General features: G+C 33.9%; 1 protein-coding gene across 1 annotated transcript; it reads right to left on the bottom strand.

The window, feature by feature from the left end:
- Nucleotides 1-1,624: 1,624 nt before the first annotated feature.
- On the bottom strand, nucleotides 1,625-18,941 carry LOC116425322 (uncharacterized). Its single transcript, XM_031972897.2, has 14 exons — nucleotides 16,643-18,941; nucleotides 16,365-16,553; nucleotides 15,005-15,240; nucleotides 9,817-10,028; nucleotides 9,251-9,327; nucleotides 8,486-8,682; nucleotides 7,827-7,987; nucleotides 7,455-7,623; nucleotides 6,405-6,598; nucleotides 5,678-5,807; nucleotides 5,400-5,589; nucleotides 4,688-4,830; nucleotides 3,197-4,603; nucleotides 1,625-2,512 (listed from the first exon to the last, which is right to left on the bottom strand). The coding sequence occupies exons 1-14, from the start codon at nucleotides 18,276-18,278 to the stop codon at nucleotides 1,817-1,819; spliced, it is 5,637 nt and encodes a 1,878-aa protein (XP_031828757.2). The 5' UTR covers nucleotides 18,279-18,941; the 3' UTR covers nucleotides 1,625-1,816.
- Nucleotides 18,942-19,633: the final 692 nt, after the last annotated feature.

Genomic DNA, 19,633 nt, shown 5'->3' with positions numbered 1-19,633 from the left:
TCGTCCTTTTCATTTCTAATAATACTAAGTGACTAATATTTCCACCTATGTTAAAGAAACAAATGACTATAAAAATTAATATAAATACGTGCAACATTCTCAGAGTTTCTATTATTCTTATCCATAACAAAAATATAAATCACTATGAAGATCAATAAAAATACAAAAATAAAGAGTACAGTTGGCATATATTTATTATTTTACAATTTTAGTTTTCCGTAGAACAATTCGAACTTACTTTTGTAAAACAGAATAGATTACTTACGTATTATGTCAATATAGTTGTATAACAAAATACTATAGATATTGTGCAAAGAGTTAAAAGATGTCTCGAAATAGAATAATATAACCAACATAATAATAAGTACTTGTTATAAAAATTACTAGTATTTGTCTATATAAATGCTAATTTTGAGCTTTCATTTATATATATATTGAAAATAAATTGAACCTTATGCTTGCCATATTTTATATCTCCGGCGTTTCCTTTTTTAAACCTTTCTATATTCTATACAGAAGAAAGTGGAGCAGAACCGGGGTCGCAATGTATTTCTATTTGCACTATAAAATCGCATGGCAAAAAAAGCTTCAAACAAGGCGTTATCTCTTCGTTTAAAGAATGAGAAAATTACCATTCTTTTTGGAAAAAATTGTTTTGTTCGCAAGAAAATAAAAGGAGGCATACAAAAACTCGGGTTTGCCCCATAAATGTGGGCAAGACCAGGTACCTTACAAAAGACGTATCAAATACAATATAATCATAAATTTGTTTTTCATTAAATAAAGAAATAGTAAAAAAGTTATTTTCAACAAATTTAACAAATATGGAAGTACTTTAATTTCGTTTAACCTATTAAAATTTATATCAAGAACTTAGAAACTTTTATCGTATTTATAAACAATTTTAAATATCTTAACTGTATACAATATTAATCTTAATTATTAACTAAACAAAAGTCGCAATTTTTGTTGCTATAACTTAAAAAATAATACTTTCGTTCCCCATTGAAGCTAATACGAGGCAAACTGTGAATGCGGTTCTGCCCTAAACATTAAATATTTCTATTTCAGTATATGATAGAAAGATGAATAAAACGGCGAAATACTTTTTAATTTAATTTTTTCGCATGGATTCTTCAATGCAAAAATATAAAAAAGCAGCCGCAAAGCAACTACTTTACCTTCAAAATGCTGAAACTTTTCAACTAGAAATATTTAACTTCGTCTGTATGAAACATTATGATGATCTCTACCCTGCGACTCATTTAATAATATCTCGAGGATCACTCGAACGTGATAGAACGTTTTAGCTGCATTTTTCAGCTCATATCTTATAAAAACAATGGTACCCGGTTTAACCCACATACCCAGTTTTGTGCAAATTTCTCCTACATTTTTGCATTTTTTCTAAGTAAACTTTGACTTCATAAATACTAAATGATCAAGTACAATAGTCCATCCGATACATGGTAAACAAAAGTGATTTCAAGTTAATTTAAAAAAGAATAAAATAAACTATGTTTTTAATCTTGAAGAGATTAACAAGTTGTACTTGCACCAAATAAATTTTTAACAATTCACCGTAAGCGGATCCCATAAAAGTAAAAGGGGTTGCAAAAATATATTTCAAAACGGAACCATTCCAAATTTATTAACTCGAAATATAAACATCATTCGTCGACACTTCAACGTAAACCCTTGTTTTAAACGGTGTGCCAATAAATTTCGTCCGTCACCGCATGCCCTTCACCGCTTGGGTAACATCATTCGTAATAATTGGTTACAATTATATTTTTATTGAAACTCCGTCCTCGGTTCAAGTCTCTTCTTCTTCCCAGGTCCAATCTGTCTCCTCTGATTTGCTTCTTGCGACGTTCTTCGGCACTTCATCCTGTTCCTCTTCCTCGACCGGCCAATTAATTTTTAAAGAGTCATCCTCGACGTCCGATTTCGAATAAGATTTGCTATCCCTTCCTTCCGTTGACTCCTCCGATTTCGAACTGGCTCTGGTTTCTTCCGTATCAGTGCTTCTGCTACGGGACAACATAATAGATTCGGACTCATCATCGGCAAATGCTCCAATGTCTTCGCACTCGGAACTTTGCTCCCCGCTGTGTTCCCTTTGTATAGTTGGAACATCATCACTCTTTGGTTTCGACTCCGTCTTTGACTCTGTCTTCGATTCTGTCCTTGGTTCTGTCTTCAACTCTGTTTTCGACTGTTCTTTATGTTCTTTGATAGCATACGGTGACCCATCCTCCTCGGACCTCGACTTTTGCATTTGCCAAGCTTTCTTGAAAGGGTGTTCCCGTTCTTGTTGGACCAATTTTGGTCTCTCCGGTAGAAGGTACTCTGGATCCTCCTCGCTGGCTTGACTTTTTATGATAGACTCTCGTTTATACAGACCTGGCGTAGCCTTCAGTTGATTATCAGAAGGAACGCCCTCCTTCTTCACAATGTTCCATCCTGAGTCAGATCTGTCGGACTCTTCTTGAGACAGTTTCGATAGATCCTGTAAACAAAGTTAACCTTAAAGTACGTAATATTAAATTATTCACTTCATTTGTAGCCATTCATTTTACAACATCATTGTTTAAATGACTATGGAACAATTTTTTCATACGTAGTGTTTTGAAAAAAAGCTGTTGAACGAATAACTTACATATTCATCATAAATTAAATCCATTGTTGTCGAAAAATGTCGTAACCAAATTATTGTAGCACCCACAATATTTATCACAAAATTAATGTAACTTCAAATACTTTTTACTATTTTTAAATGCAACAGAGATCATTGAATTTAATTAATCAAAATGCTCTACCAAAATATTTCAACTATATAAAATCCTACACAAGTTTTCACTTGTCTCCTCTCGAAATGTACAGCCAAATTAACCCTTAACAACCGAAATGCCTCAATACGGGGACATGAAAAAAATTTAATTTTCATTTCATTTATTTATCGTCACTGTAGTTTTCTTTATCCAATATTGCAATTTATTACATCACTGGTTTGTTAATCATGCACTGAGAAAAAATATTTACCGTAATATAACGTCTTATGGGCGAGTATTACAAAAAAAGCTCTCGGCCGTTAAGGGTTAATAAACAGAAAAAGATTCTTGCCTAGTAGGACATTCTATATCGATTAAAAGAAACTGTTTTGTTGAATGAAATGGAATCTATGAAATTCTACCTGCAAAGACATCCTTTTGCTGTCTTTCGTCAATACAAAATTAAAACTGGAAACATCTTCGTCCTCCTCGATGGAAGTGACTTGGCTGCTACTGACGCTGGATCTTCCCCTAGAAGCGTCCCAGATAACCTCTTCCTCGCTCTGAGTGTCTTCCCTAGGAGGTGGCGCCCGTTCCCGAAACTCCCTTCGCCGTATGTAAGCGTGGTCCTCTTCAGGCTCGCTGCGTTCCTGAGATGATCCCAGCTGCGCCACTCGCGAGCCCACGCTGACTGTCCAGGAATCCATGTTGTCGTCCGGCGAAGGATCCTTCAGTATGGCTATTTTCCCCTCCGCCGAAGACCTTCTCTTCAAGGAAGCTAAATCCTCCTCTTCAAGCACGGAGTCCCCCTCCTGGGTCGCGAGCTTCTCCATAAACTGTTTCCTTCGTATTCTCAGCTCGCCCTCCCAGTCCTCCTCGTCGCTAATCCTCGGCTCCACCGGAGCGTGCCTTTTTTCTAGCTTCCTCCGTTGCAGGATTTCCTCCTCGCTCTCCGAGGAGTACACTCTCCTCGGGTCGGGGGGTCTCGAGATCGCGGGCGATCTTGTTTGTCTGTGCGTTGACTCGTACTCCTCCGATTTGCTGGACAGCCTCTTCAGCTCGGGGCCTCGAGAGGACGAACGTTCCCTGCCGACCATCTCCCACGAACGATAGTCGTCCGAATCCCTAATCACTGATCGGCCTCTGGACTCTGACCGTCTGTACTGTCTCTGGTCGTTTTTCTCCTGCTGCCTTCGCAGATACCTTTCCTCGTCGTCGCTATCCTGCGGGGACACACGCCTGCTGTCGTGACCCCTGGACGCCGAACGTCTGCTTCGCGTGACAACTTCTTCTCGATCCCGTTGCGACCTGGAATATTCCTCTTCTTGCTCGGAGTCCCGGTAATCCCTTTGAACGCTTCGCCCTCTTCTTACTCTTTCCCTGTACCCGTTGTCACTTCCCGAGTATCTTCTGCTCGAGTCTTGCACCCATTCCATGGGTGACGCGGACTCGTTCTCCGAGGAATCGTGAGCCATGAACGATTTTCTGCGATTTGTTTTGTTCATTATCGGCATATCGACTTGTTCCTCGTCTTCGACGGCTTCATTGGTTTTCTTGATGCCACCGTGAACTATGTCCTTCTGCCAGTCCCAGCCGGTTGAGGCTACCTCATCGTCTTCGTAGACTTTGTCCTTTTGTTGTTCCGGTAAAAGTAGTTTTTCCGTTTCCTCGGTTACTTCTGTTGGAGATTTTTCTTCGGTAGGACCTGTCGTGACTAGCATGTCTGTGCTTTCCATTAGAACATTTCTAACTTCTTGCATCGGCAAGTCGAAGAGCAGCGTTATAATGATGGATATGATTACTACCACGCCTAGTTCTACAGGATCAGCCTAGAATATGTTGATGAGAAATGAGTTTCAGAGGTTTTATGAGATATGTACGCAATTTTTCAAATAATATTTTCTATTACTTACAGTTGCCCGCAACTGAAATTCATTTGAATACCTCTTGGTCCCAACATTGTGGAAGAATACAGCAAACTGCGTCAAGTATATAGCATACGATAGCCTACTGATTATCAATAACCAGTGATTTGATAGGAATTTATTGATTACTCCTAGAATAATAAAAATTTTGTATTAACAATGTTTACTTTCCATGAAAATTTTGTTTCATATCCTAGCAACAGAGCTACTTAAAAGTTCTATTTAATACGTAGACTTTAGGCATTTCAATAATAAATAAATTATAATAAATACTTTTTGTTCTCAAACGAAATGTTTAAACGTAAGTAATGATATTATAATAATTATATTTTATATTTATTCATTGATGTATTGCATTATAATAAAATTCTTTCAGTTTATACAGGTACTAATTAAATCAGATAAAAGTAATATTTTAATTTGCTAACAAAAACTAACTTTTAAAAATAAATTCAATTAAAAACATTCACGTTGAACGTATAGAAATTCCTATAATTATAGCAAATCAGCTTAAAAAATCTAGTAGGTATTAGTATACCACTCAAGGTATGAATTATGAAAATGGTAATTTTGTCCTACTGTGTGGTAAGAGAATTTTATGAAATTCTGGAGCATTACGCATCGTATACGTATATGTATATGAATGATGTATAAAATATATGTCAACGACTCTCTCAATAAAAGACATAAAAAATCAGACCTCCATTATTTGTGTGACATGCAAAAATGGACCAGCATACGGACAAGGCCATCAGAATTGGGAAGGTCACACCGTAATTGGTCGCCTCTTCAGCATCGTACACGTAGTCCCTTCTGGATAGATGCCAAGGTGAAAATAATGACCACGATCCCAAGGCCATCGCAATTAACCACCCCAAGATCACGAATACCTAAAAGTAGTACATCAACATTTCCTCCCTGGTAATAGATTGTAAGTTGAGTTCAAGTCTTGTCGAAAAATATTCAAAACTGTTCTACCTTGTGGATTCTAACGTCCCTTTTAGTGTAATTAAGCAATACACCGAGCCCCACGCCACATACATATGGCGTTGCTCTGTGCAATGGCATCGTGTAAGTTAAATTAGCAGTTTTGTACAGTTGTTTCACTCTGAAATTGATAGATCGAATGAATAAATTTGATCAATTCTTGAAAATTTCTTTCAAAAATTGCATCACAGTGTCCTCGACATCGTGGATCTTAACATTAGTTTAACGGTTTCTAGTAATGTTGGAATACGTGTCATAATAAATCTTTTCTCTTTCATTATTTGTGCAGCATCTAATTCTTGCACTTCCCTGACATTCGATGGTGCACTTTGTAATTTGTTGTTTTATATATAATAATAGATTGTTATATTAAATTTTATAAATATTATAAAACAAGTTCGATATGGAGTTCAGACAATGAAAAAGTTCATGATACGTAAGTATTTATAATACTGATAAATACTAAAAGATCTTAACACTAAAACTACCCAGTAATTAGGGTGACTTATTTCCAATTTTTTATGAAAATTAGAACAATACGTTTCTTGGGATTGGAAGGGTCCCCTAATCTTGTATCTGTACAAATACATAAATTTAGTTTCAAATCTTTCGCAAACACGCCTTCATAATTTAAATACTTGTAAAATCAGAATTCTGAAGTGGGCCAACTTGACTTGTCCGGTAGTTTTAGTGTTAAAGGATTTGAGTTCATACTTACGATATTCCGTGGTAAATGACAAGGGAAACGTTACTGCCTATCATCGCTATGTACCGTAGGGTAGCCGCCAATAAGATGAAAAAAACAATTAAAAGAACCCCGATGATTAATTTAAACTCCAAGAAGAACACCAACACCGGAGCTAAAAGCGACAGCTGCATATCGAGTGCAAGTTGATGAGTATGAGTAGCACACTAAAAATTGAAAAAATACTTTATCACTTGAACTTCTTTTGGAAGAATTTCAAAGTTATAATTATTTGTATCCTTATCTGATACATAATACCTTGTATCTGCTACTTGTATTTTTTATATGAATGCATAATTCCAGTGATGATCTTTTTATTATCAGTAACATGTTAGCAGAATATACAAGAATATACTTCAACATACGAAATACGAATAGGAACTCTAACTGTTAGAAATAATATATAAAATCTGTTTCAGTATTCAAAACTAAAAGTTTGATATCATTAAAAAGTTTCGTGGCAAGATATAAAATTACTTCAGAAAACATACTATCATATTAACTAAATATCTATATGTACATAGCTTTGAAAGTCTCGAAACATTCTGTTCAAATCAACCGTATCTAATAAAAACAATAATATTTTAATATTGTACAATGTATTCGTGTGTCAATTATTTATTAATGGGTCAACATAATTTTCGTTAATTCACTCGAAAAGTGTATGATCACTGATCACAGATAAAATATTAAAAGCATAAAAATAGAAACATGTCAATGTGTTCTACAAATTTTCAAGAGGTATTTTTTTACGTATTTTCTTAAAACCGTGGTTTCTATTATTTACAGAATAATATTTTTTCTCTAATTTTGTTATGAAAATGTAATTAATTCATTCCAAGAAATTTCTACACTGTATTAATGATAGACACAAGGATATATCGCACAGTATTGCATTAATCTTTCAAATGTTCAACAGTTCGCTTACAAAATATCTAGCTACAATAAATTGTAGTCCATAATTAATACTAAACCTAAGCTCGAGGCTTTCAATGGCATATATAGTTAAAAGTCTGAAATTACCATTTCTTCGAAGGGAAAGAAATTTTGTATGTACAACAGATTTGTCCAGGCGTTCTTCTTACACAGATTAGCGTTGGGTATTATAAGGCTGTTCCATAGAGGCCCGGATCCCATGTGTTCCATTACGAAAGCGTACCAAAACACCACCGCGAGTAAAGGTGGGGTGAGTCTAAACATTAATAGCAATTGATATTATATTGGTCACAATTCGACTTACACTACTTCTGAAACGAGAATAAAATCAACGATGACGTTTGAAAAATTATCTTTTCTGAAGATATTAATAGAAGATATTTGGTTTTAGAATAACAATATTTATAAAGTAAACATTGTTTATTTAATAAAAACAATCGACGGTTAATGAAATCATACCTGATATATCTGGCAATTAAACGACAAAACCAACGTATCTCCCCTCGCTTCGAATATTCATATGCCATATTGTAAGCAGTTAATACGCCGCTGATTACCAGAAACACATCTGTATAAATCGCTGACGCTCTCAAAAGTGTGCTTAGCGGATGATTTGTAACCTTTCAAAATAATAATCTTTAATCGGGGTTCTAAATTAAATTCTCAAAATTCTCAAAGAAATTCTTAGTGTACTTTACTGCAGAAAACTGATCAACAACAAAGGATCTTGGTTTATTATTCATGCATATTTACCATTAAACGTACCGGCATTTTATATACATTTATTTCTACTGTAACCGGTCAAATAACTGGTTATAAAATAAAGATAAACAAATTAAACGATACATGATTCTTAGTAAAAACAAAAACGAAAGGAAAGACAAAAATTGAAAAACTGATTAATCAGACAATATAATAAGAACTAATGTAAAGTCAAATGGGCGAAAGGAAATGCAGTTTTAACTAAATTTTGAAATCGGTCATTCAACCAGTTGTGGAACGTTTAGTGTTAATTTACTTTTCGTAAATTGTATAGCTAAGTCCCTTTTTTATTGTAACTGAAGAAAAATTTGTTTCAATGGCATCTAAACAGTATCAACTGGTTCTTAAAGACTCACCTCCGTAAACTCTATTCGATTTGAATATGGCATCATCGATATCGTCACCAATTCATGGGCAATATAAATGGCAATTGTCATGAGTGCTCTTATTCCATGAATGCAAGTAATATCGGCTTCACTCGTTCCCACTTTAAATAAAGATTTGAGAGTTCTCCGCAAAGAAAAGGCCATTATTATTCTCTCGGAATAATTTCCTACGGCAAATAAAATCAGAATTAAAAGTTGCTTTAAAAGATATCACTCTAACGTTTATAAATTAAATAATCCCATACTGTTACAAAAACTTGAATTTTGAACTAAAGAAATTAAATAAATTAAGAAATATAACTACATTTTATATTTAAAAGAAAACAGAAAAGTATTATGTTCATTTTCTTATTGTAATTGCATTGTTTAACAAATTGTTTTGCAATATATAAATTATTGCGTCAATAATGTAACGGTCAATGTAGTATTTTAACGAGTACTTTACTGGTCTATTGTAATATTTTTTCAATTTTCAGCCAGAAATGAAATAATAATCTGAAAAATAATTTTTAATAACAGTTACTCAATGAAATTAGTATAATTAAAACTTAAAGTTAAAGAATGGTATAAGAAATACCTTGATTTTGAATAAAGTAATAATATAATTAGAAAACAAAGTGTTCGTATTATTAAGTATTATTGCATACAATTATTTGAAAATTCGTTTTGATGAAATACTATAATATAATATATTATACGCTACTTGACTGGGAAAATCATTCAATGACGTATTACCTTTCCCCTTCGCCGCCACTAAATAGTCTCTCACTGTCGCTACAAGTACTAGGCAGACGAACATAGCGTAGAAGTATCTAAAATATAATGAAAATAAAAATGAAATGATAGAAATTTGAAGGGCAGTTTAGAAAAATGAAACAAAAATTAATTAAACCAAAAATACTCAATTATAATTAACGAAACATGAATATTAATATTCTATTCATAAACACACAATGTAACTATTGCAATCAATATTCAACATAACATTATCGAAATTCCTACACCTTTTCCATAATTTCTACACTCTGCATGATTCTCTTTTGACGTTGCTGTTATTGCAAACTTACAATGCTTACTCTCTGTTATCATTACTCCTTTACTTAATTAATAATAATAAAAAGAAATTCCTAAATTTTATCTAAAATATCAATATTAGCATCTTCAATTTTTAGATTTTTGTAAAAACGTATAAGTTCGTAGATTCCTGTATTTTTAATATGTTTTGAATCACAAAGCTTTCGCTTTACATAGCGAGGAATACAAATTTCAGTTGTTACAATATAATTTGAAACATTACGTACAAAACGCCAATCGTTTCTTTCGAGTAGCCGTCCGGCTTTTCTTTAACGTAGCACATGTTGGGATCAACGTCCAACATGAATTTTATTCCTGCTGTGAAATTGTAATGACTCAGTGCCTGCACCAATACGTTTTCGGCATCCTCGGCTGAGCAGGCTGCTGGAAGACACAGTGCCCAATTCACCGTTGTAAATTTTGGAACAAAATGACCAGGCTAAAAGAAACAACATAAAATAGTAATACATTGGAATGTAGTAAAGTCGCGAATTTACGCTAGTATATACAGTCTGGGTGAAGGAAGTTCGTATATTTCAACAAAAAGAAACTCTGCATATAATTATAAAATAACCCTTTGCACTCAAGAGGTGACTCTCACTCACCACATTATTTCATACAGTAAAACTATAAAATTTGATATTTAATATTATACTTCGTATAACGCATCAATTTGAGAAATATTGAAATAAAATAGCTTTGTTTCTGAATGTACGTGTGATTTTTCGTCGAGTTAGTTTCACAAAATATCGTGTTTATCTCATCAGAAAATATTCAAATATTTTTAATAGAAAAACTTCCGAGTGCAAAGGATTAATATTATAATACAGAAGATATTTTTATAGAAAGCTCAGCATTGAAACTTAGTGAACTACCAATTGCTGGTTCTTATTACAGTAAAAATGCTACTGTTAAAAACAGATTTTTCGTATCTCTATTTCATTTTTTAACACTGACTAAATAGAATTACTATAATTCGCTCGATTAAACATTGATTATTTGAAAGCATTTCTATACTATAAATAATTCTATCCTAATACAGTAACATTCGGCAGGATAAACGTGCAATAATAATAACGCAATTCAATTAAACAATTTGATGTTTTATCTGTTTCTTTTTGTGTACTTTACCGTGTAAAATCGTGCGTCATTCTGCATGTTAATAATTTGATCATGAGAATTGTTTTTTAGAAAAAACTGAATACTGTGAAGCAAGAAATTTCGGTGAAAAATTGTATAAATATACTTTTGTGTAAATTTCTGCGTGCAAACTGTGAACCAAAGTTTGAAGACTCTAATAATTGAGATTGTTTGAGTTCTACATTATCATACAAATGTTTATAGCTGTAGTTTATACATATTTCATGAGCGTTAAATTCCTTCAACACCTATCTCTGAAGAAATAATACATTTTTATAGTATTTCAGTAAATTAACGTAACACTCACAGTTGAAAAAAGATTCTTTCATGGTTTTTCATTATTATTTGTACCAGCAATTTGTAGTGTTTCCTATAAAATCCCTATTATCCTTAAATAATATTTGTAACGTTGTCTGTAGTACATATCTACTAAGTAATAATATTATCTTTGAATAGCGTTCAAAAAAATTGAAATATCTTGAAAACATTAAAGAAACTACTTTACACAACTTTAATAGAAGTTTGAAAAAAGCTATTCAAGCACAAGATTTTTTTAACGACTTGGTCGAAAATATCTTTGTGTTGAGTGTAAGAGACCAATTTTTTAACGACAGCTTTGTCGGTATACAGATGAAAATTGTACAGTAAATGCTTTATAAATAGAAAACTTATTTATAATATCCTGAGACATAAAGCTAATTATATTCCGGTAATTGCATTTTTAACGCCACATTCCTGGCATGTGAGATGATATCTAAATATGTAATTTCATAAACAGGAAAACTCGCAGTTGTAAATCAACACGATAGTATAGAACCTTCGATAATAAAAACAATAACTTCAGCTCTTTCGAAATCTACGTTTTTACAAATATAGGATTCCTCAGATTAAAATTGTAATATATAACGTAATGTAATATTTTATAATAATATTACATACTGCAATGGATATTTATATAATTCATATTACGAAAAATAAATTATTTTTAATACATTTTTAGATAAACAAATTTATTCGATATCTGTTTGCAATAAAATGGATTTTCCACTCCCACTTTTAGGAACTATTGTCACCACCATAAATGACGACTAACAAAAAGGGGCGTAATTTTTTATGTTCTCTACTGCTATGTAAAGTTTCATTAATCTAGGCAATTAACACTTTGTAATAGTCCCTTGTTAAATGAGAGTTACTATAACAGAAAATAATGATAAAGTAGATATAAAATAAAGTGTGAACATAAATACGTGACATAATTGGGCAGAAAGTTATTTCTTATAACAAAATGATTCAGAAACGTGGAATTTATTTGGTTTGAATCTTATTTGCCTAAAATCGACTTTAAATTCTTATGAGTTTAGTATGTGTTTATTTATACTCGTAGTAAGTAGAAAGGGAACATCAAAAACAGACATATGTGATGGCGACGCGTCTTCTTTGAGAAATTATGTAGACAAGGTATAGGCGTTAATTGCTTAAAAATGTAATCGTGTAAATGAACTTACAGATTTTCCTGTAAAATATTTACTGAAACATTTATAAAAACCACAATTCTGTATTTATACAGAGAAAACCGCTATATCTATTGTAAGTATAAATTATACTCGAAATTTAAACATCTACTTCTTAAAACGGTGTTCCCAAAATCGATGCCAAGTGTACTTCAGACCCTAATAAATCGTTTTAGCTGCAATTTTGTACAGTTATTTTCGATACAGTTATGTGGAACTTGTACAAATTTTGTATATCTTTTAGTGCAAATGGCTGATATGTTGAAAAAACGTATATTTTTAAAAGTTTCTTTGACGAGTTCTAATTTTTAATGAATTATTTTGTTTTGCTGCGTGGTATAAAAATGAACGAAAATATTTCTTGTAGTCCAGATGAAAGGTTTCATTTTTTAAAAATAATTATAATTCCTTGTGAAACAAATGGATTTGAAAACATAGCTCACTTATTATTGTACCGTGAATTATATTTTATAAACCAAAGTAAGATAAAAATAGATGTACACTGAGGCATACATTCTGTTAATGATTTCTGATCACATTACTAGTCTTAAATACTTTCATTCCTAAAATTTTACTTTATATCTGTGACATCAAAATTATTGAAAATATATAGCATCACACTATAAATCATATTTTCAAACCTAGTTCTACTACAAACATATTAATACAAATATTGTTGTACACAAAATATGATTAGCAATAATTTATAAATTAATATTGTTATACTGATGATGTTATTGAGTTTACATGTATATTGTCAGTGTTATACGCTTGCGCGTAAATTTTGACATATATTAACACATTCTGTATCGTACCGCTCATATATAAGTGAAAGGCATAATCTTTTAGAGCACTCTAAAATACTCATATATAGAGTGTTAAGGAAAACATTTGATATGTATATGATACATAGCATTGGTAAAAATTTCATTTGTTTCCAAGATACAGTATTTCCTTGACAAATGTAAAAAAGATCTTTAAATACTACAACAGTAACAATTTTATCCTCATCACTGAAAAACTCCAGACGTCTGAGCGAGCATAATTTGACCCAGAGTTGAAAATCGATGAGAATCACATTAATAGAAGCGTGACGAAAAAGTTCAACTTTTCTTTTTTCTTTTCTGCTATAAAGCTTACTCGTCTTATTTTCCCGAACAATGTAACGCCAAACATAATAACATTTTTATTATAATTACTTCTGTAACAGACTAAACCTAACAAAGGATGTCAAATGGGAAAGAAAAAGACATGAGATCCAGGAATTCGGCATAAACAAGAGGCTCACAACAAGCTCGAACCTTTAAATAACAGATCAAACCTTTCATTTTCCGTTTTTTCTTATTAAAACTTTTATTATTGTTATTCTCGTATTTTTCTGATACAAATGAAACCAAACACAAAATAATTTTAATTTGATAAGATTGATGAGGTGAACATTAGGTCGACCATGCGACGATACACAGACTTCTGGTCGAATGTGAGGGACCGCCATGGGTGCGAGCAATGTAAGGGAAAAACAATAGAAGAATACGCGGGAGCGAGCGTAACTAATAATTGGTTTCAGATTTTACATTTATGATGAAGGAGGCACTTCAGACTATAACACCAATCTGAAGTATTTGGTATTATTTCAAACACAAAAACTAGAATATACCGGTAAAATTTTCATTGGTGAAAAAATAATAATAAGATACGAAAACCAACTGGAAATACTGTATGTTCAAACACTTTTATATATTAGCATATTATGGATGGATAAGTAATTCTCTTCTAAAATATACTACAAAAATAATTTGACAATAATATTTATCTTCGTATGAATTATAAGTAACTTGAAAATATTTCACGCAGAAAAACAGATGGTTAATAAACATAATTAGCAGCAAAATGTCTGGCCCACAATGTGTGAACATCATGACGGATTTAAGTATTGGTTTTTCGATATTTACAGAAGATGTTTCACCTCGCATTTCTGAGCAAGTTTATAATTTTCTACTATAAGAATTGTGAACTTACTTGAAAATTCTAGAGCTTTGCGGAATTATTGCACAAGCATGTAGGATCGAATTACGTAATTGCTCAAAGTCATTTATCGGTCTATATAATACAACTTTGATTACTATCGAGAAGGTAATGGTAAGTCTATATTGACGTTAACAGATAAAAATGTCTATATCTTCGTAATAGTTGGAATTTTGAAATATATTTGCTAAGGCATTTTTATACAGTATAATGCGTCCTGCACATACAGCATGTGAATAATTAATAGCTTCGTTTGAACACTCACAAAATTTATTTATTTTGTGATTAGTTTTTTAAATTACTGTACAATTTAGCTTTTAAACTAAAAATTTCATCTTTTCTCAAAATTATTGAAAATTGGAGTACATCAAGATAAAGTTAAAATTTATTAAACGATGTTATTTATAATAAGCATTAATTTAAGAATAAAATTTTGTGTATAATCATACAGACTTTATTCATTAATGTTTGTGTACTTTAATTAACTTTCTTGTTCAAGTAATCATAATGTGTTATAAATATATTTTTTTTTAGTTTATATCAAGATATATGTTATTAAATTAGGTTTCGGTTGATTTTCAGGTTTCTTGCTACAATCCTGTTCTAACTTTTCTTTGGATCATTTAATCATTTTCCTTGTCATAATAAAAAGGAACTATTACTAGTGGGTATATTATGTTACTGTTTTATTGTATTATTATCTTATTGTTATCATAAATGTAAAAGAATGTTCACTTACATCACGCATGCTTGATCGTATAAGGGATCGAGCCTGCATCATGTTTACTGGAATCCTCATGTCCGGATGAGAAGGGTACAAATCTATATTAGCTAGACAGTATTTCCCCTGCACCCTTATCGTAGTGTTATTGAACTTCACGTGTGCCATTACTCCCATACACTCGTCGAAGTCTCCGAGCTGGTTCAAGTTTCCCCGCAACAATCCTGACGGGATCTTTGCACTGGAATCTAACACTGGAATACAAAACGTTATCAAACGAATAAAATCAGTTTATACTTTTGTAACATAAATACTTATTGTAGAAGATGTAAGTAGGTACACGAATAACCGAAGTAGTGCAATAATTACGTGAATACAGCTTATTAAAATGTATATTATGCTTAACACATTGCGCGCCGGCCCCACGATAATGCAGGATTTTTAGTCTATCGTTTAATTGCTAGTCCCACATTAATGTAACATTTTAGATATGTATAACACAAATCCAAAGTAAAATTATAAAATCGAATTCTTTAATCTTTTCCGTAAATTACAAATTTCGGGTTGATCGATGTTTAAAAATAGATCGATATAACCACCGACGCTCGCGTTTCTAGCAGCTGAAATTTAGCGTACAGGTTTTTTGAGAAAATTTTAATTCTTATAATTTGATTCGTAAGAAACTGAAATGTAGTAGAAATTCATTTTTTCCATTCAAAATTACGAAAGCTTTCATTAAAATTTTTGAAATAAAAGGAAAAATTACATCAAAGCGTCAATATCATCATTTTCTGCTTCGCTTATTTAGATTTATATGATATACATTAGAAATTTGCAGTTTACGTACAACAAACGTTAAATGTGGATGAATTCTCGACTACTGTTATTTTCTGAATTATTATACACATACATAAATGTCTATACAAATTTGATGTAAGTTTCGGTAATTAATTAATTGAATACAACCCTTTATTGAATCGCATTTGTAATTATACTTCTATTTTTGATGCTTGAACTTTAAATTAATTGTATGATATTATTATAGTCACTGTTATAATAAAAAGAAATAGTAGATCAGATACAAATTTATTTTCATTCGAAACATAATCAATCTTTCATACTTCTTTCATTTACAATTAAAACTGTTTTTTAATCAAAAAAATATAAGGAAACAATTACGTTACATTACATTCACTTTTTCTTACATTAACAATTAATTAATAAGAAACTATAACTGAAAAATGAAATTGAAGATATTCACATATCATTGGAGTATAAATCTTTTTATATACAAATAACCTGACCTTTACCACTTAACGAGCCCGATATTTTACTAATTCTTTCCTAATTATTTACAATTCCAAGAAAGGGGACTTACTTTGCAGTGCCCACAATTTATGTCCTCTCAGCTGTCGCAGGAAGATCTTGCCCTGCTGCTGACACTCGAAATCCTCCACGGCCGTGAAATTTGGCACGAAGGTCGGCACGCGTAGTAACGCATCGTTCAATTCAGCCAAAGTGAAGGCAGCATCCACGTGTGCTTTCGTTTTTCCTTTCGAATCATCTTCTACAAATAATTATTAAAACAATTAACGGAGATGTCACCGTCACAAGATTTCATGGAATTTAGTTCTCCGAATCAAACGTGATACTCACTATCGAATCGTTTAACTTCAGCAGGTTTAGCCGGAGCACCTTTCGCACTCACTGTTTCCGCTTTCTTCTTTACGGTTTGCGCCGCTGGTTCTTTTGCCTTTGCCTTTGACGTTTCCGGTTTCAATGGAGTCTTCTCCTTACCCTCGGGTTTCACTAGAGTCTTCTTCTTCTCTTCCGGATTTACGAAGACCTTCTCCTTGTCCTCCGATTTCACTGAAACCTTCTCCTTAGGCACTGAAACCTTCTCCTTGGTCTCCGGTTTGGTTGTAGCTTCGGGCTTAGACGATTCTGAATCAGGCTTCGTTACTTTAACGGTTTCGACTTTTTTCGGACTCTCGATTGATTTTCCCAGGCTCCCCGTTGACTTCTTCGCACTCTCCACTTGCTTCCTGATCACTTCTACCTTCTGTTCTTTGTCCTTTTTCGCAGGCGCCACTGGTTGCTTGACTTCAACTTCTGGTTTCTCTGTAGCCGGTGGTCGTACTTCTATCGATTTAATTTTATCTTTATCAGCGAATCTGACTTTTTCTAGCTTCACGGGAGGAGGGGTGATAATTTCTTTTGACTCCTCATCATCTGAACCAGTTTCATCTTCATTTTCGTCTTCACCTTCGTCTTCGTCTTCGACCTCGTCTTCATCTTTGTCTTCATTATCATCATCTTCGTCTTTTTGTTCATCTGTATCCTCATCTTTGTCTTCATCTGTATTGTCATTTTTATGTTTACCTTTAACTGCATCTTTAGTCGCATCTACCTTTGTATCTGCAGTTTCATCTGCTCCACCTTCATTTTCATCTTCATCCTCGTCTTCAACTTGAGTTTCAGCTTTGTCTTTATCTTCCGAGTCTTCCTCATCACGTTTTACTTTGTCCACTTTCAGTCTCCTAAACGGCATAACTTCTTTCAAACGTTTCTCTAAACCTTTCTTCTTCAAGTCTTCACCATTTTCATTTTTATCATCCGCTTCATCTGTATCCTTCGACTTCTTCAATTCCTTGAACGATCTGATTTCTTTCTTCTTCAATCCAATCTCTTCTTTACTCTTCTCTTTCTTCGCACTTAACTTTACTTTCCAATGTTTCCTATCCTTCTTGTCCTCCAGTTCTTCATCTTCATCTTCATCTTCATCTACATCGTCAACTTCATCTCCATCTTCATCTTCATCTTCATTCGCTTTTTCTTCGTCTTCTTCATCATTCTCACCAGTATCCACTACCGCTTCATCGCTATACTCCACCTCCACGATTACCTCCTCGTCATCGTCCCCTAACTCACCACTCGAATCTTCGTTCCCATCGTCAACAACCCCAACCGTTGAGCGGCCAATTCTTTCGAGTCTCACACGCGCCTCGCCCTCGTCACCGTCATCCGACGTCACCTCGACAGGTGGTTTTCGTCGGATGGTGAGTCGCGGTGCTGGCGTCTCGTGCCACTTTCGATTGGTAAACGGTGTCGTAGTCTTCTCCGGGCATCTGCCAAAGATGGAAGGATCGCAGTCAGCCCGATGGGACTGCTCCGTGGACGTGGAAACTGTCTGCGGCCCGTGCTCGCGTATCCTGAAGCCATAACAGCAGGTGTAGAGAAGAAAGACGAGCGCTAACAAACCGAAGCACTTGCCCAAAAGGGCGGCAGCCATGTCACCGCAGCGTTCACATGGAAACACCGCTGATAGAGCACTGGTCCCGAACCACTCTGCCGACTGGTTCACGGAAATGCGTTAGCTACCACGATCGACACCACCAGAAATAATCACGTCTTTCCATAAACCTTGAATCTTTAATGATGATAACCCCACTATCCTCGCTTAATAACTTCCCTCTCTTCGCCGCGAAGAACGGGCAACCCGGAGAGCCTCAAGAGACTATCAAACCCAAAGGCAAGGCAGACCCCGGGCCACCGCGTCCACCAGCGGCCGTTTCTTCGTGAAAATTAGAACGCATGGCATCGTCCCAACCAGCTAGGAGTTTTATTTAGCATCAACATTTCAGAGGCAGAGGCCGATCAAGCCTGCACGCACGCGCCGAACGGAAAACCGTGGCGTTGCTCGCGCCATGCGGTCCCCCGCGCTTCATTGCGCAATCCAGATGCTAAAGCATCCTCTCGACCGTTTCCCCACCTAAGACAGCGCGAAAATAATGTCCGATACTTCGCCCACGATTAACCACCGACTCATCTGCCGAAGGCTGTCGCGATTCCCTTTGAATTTCTGGCCCTGGTCGCATCTGCGCTAAAGTAAAGAGCGTCTGGTATGCCGCCTTTGGGAACTGTCCAGATGTTGGAAATCATTTGCAAGTCGATCGGGAATTTCTTCAACTTTTTTTTGCCGCATCAACAAATTCCTCAAATAATATAAAGTAGTTCAGTCGTTGCGCTGATCGAATGGTGAAATTGATATCTTGCATGCAGGCGAAGTGTCTGTACGATAAACCGACAATCGGAGACCTAATTACGAAAGACACTTCTGCATAGCAGTTTTTTAATATTTCTTTCACATTAACACATTACGCGTGGCCCATTTTGCTCATTTGAACGTATACCGATTACAATAAACTCACTTATTTATTATTCAATTCCTTTTCGGGATCATTAATTGCAAATAGAAATGCGTTCAATTATACGCAAAATAAATCGAACTTTTACTTTGAACGCAAAATTTAAATGAAATAAACAACATTTATTTATTACTACTTGATGGTCCGCGAAAAGGGTATTAGTACGTTTCCCACGTCCAATATATTAATAATTACATTTAAAATTAAAACTCACCTCGAACCATTTTTTCCTGTTTACATCTTCTAGGTAAACAATGATTCAGTAGAAACTACGTAATTTAGACTTCATTCTTAAGAACCAGTTATCTCTGTTTACCTTCTGGACAGTTGTGACCTTGTCTAGAGAATTTATGCAAATCTGCATAAATCTGAGACATATTATAAATATCTCTGCTATGTAACTTAGTTTTACATATCCAATCCACTAAATTAATTTTAC

This window comes from Nomia melanderi, chromosome 4 (assembly GCF_051020985.1).
Source record: "Nomia melanderi isolate GNS246 chromosome 4, iyNomMela1, whole genome shotgun sequence".
NCBI lineage: Eukaryota > Metazoa > Arthropoda > Insecta > Hymenoptera > Halictidae > Nomia > Nomia melanderi.
Note: the sequence above shows the minus strand (reverse complement) of the source record. Positions and strands in the feature narration are given on the sequence as shown.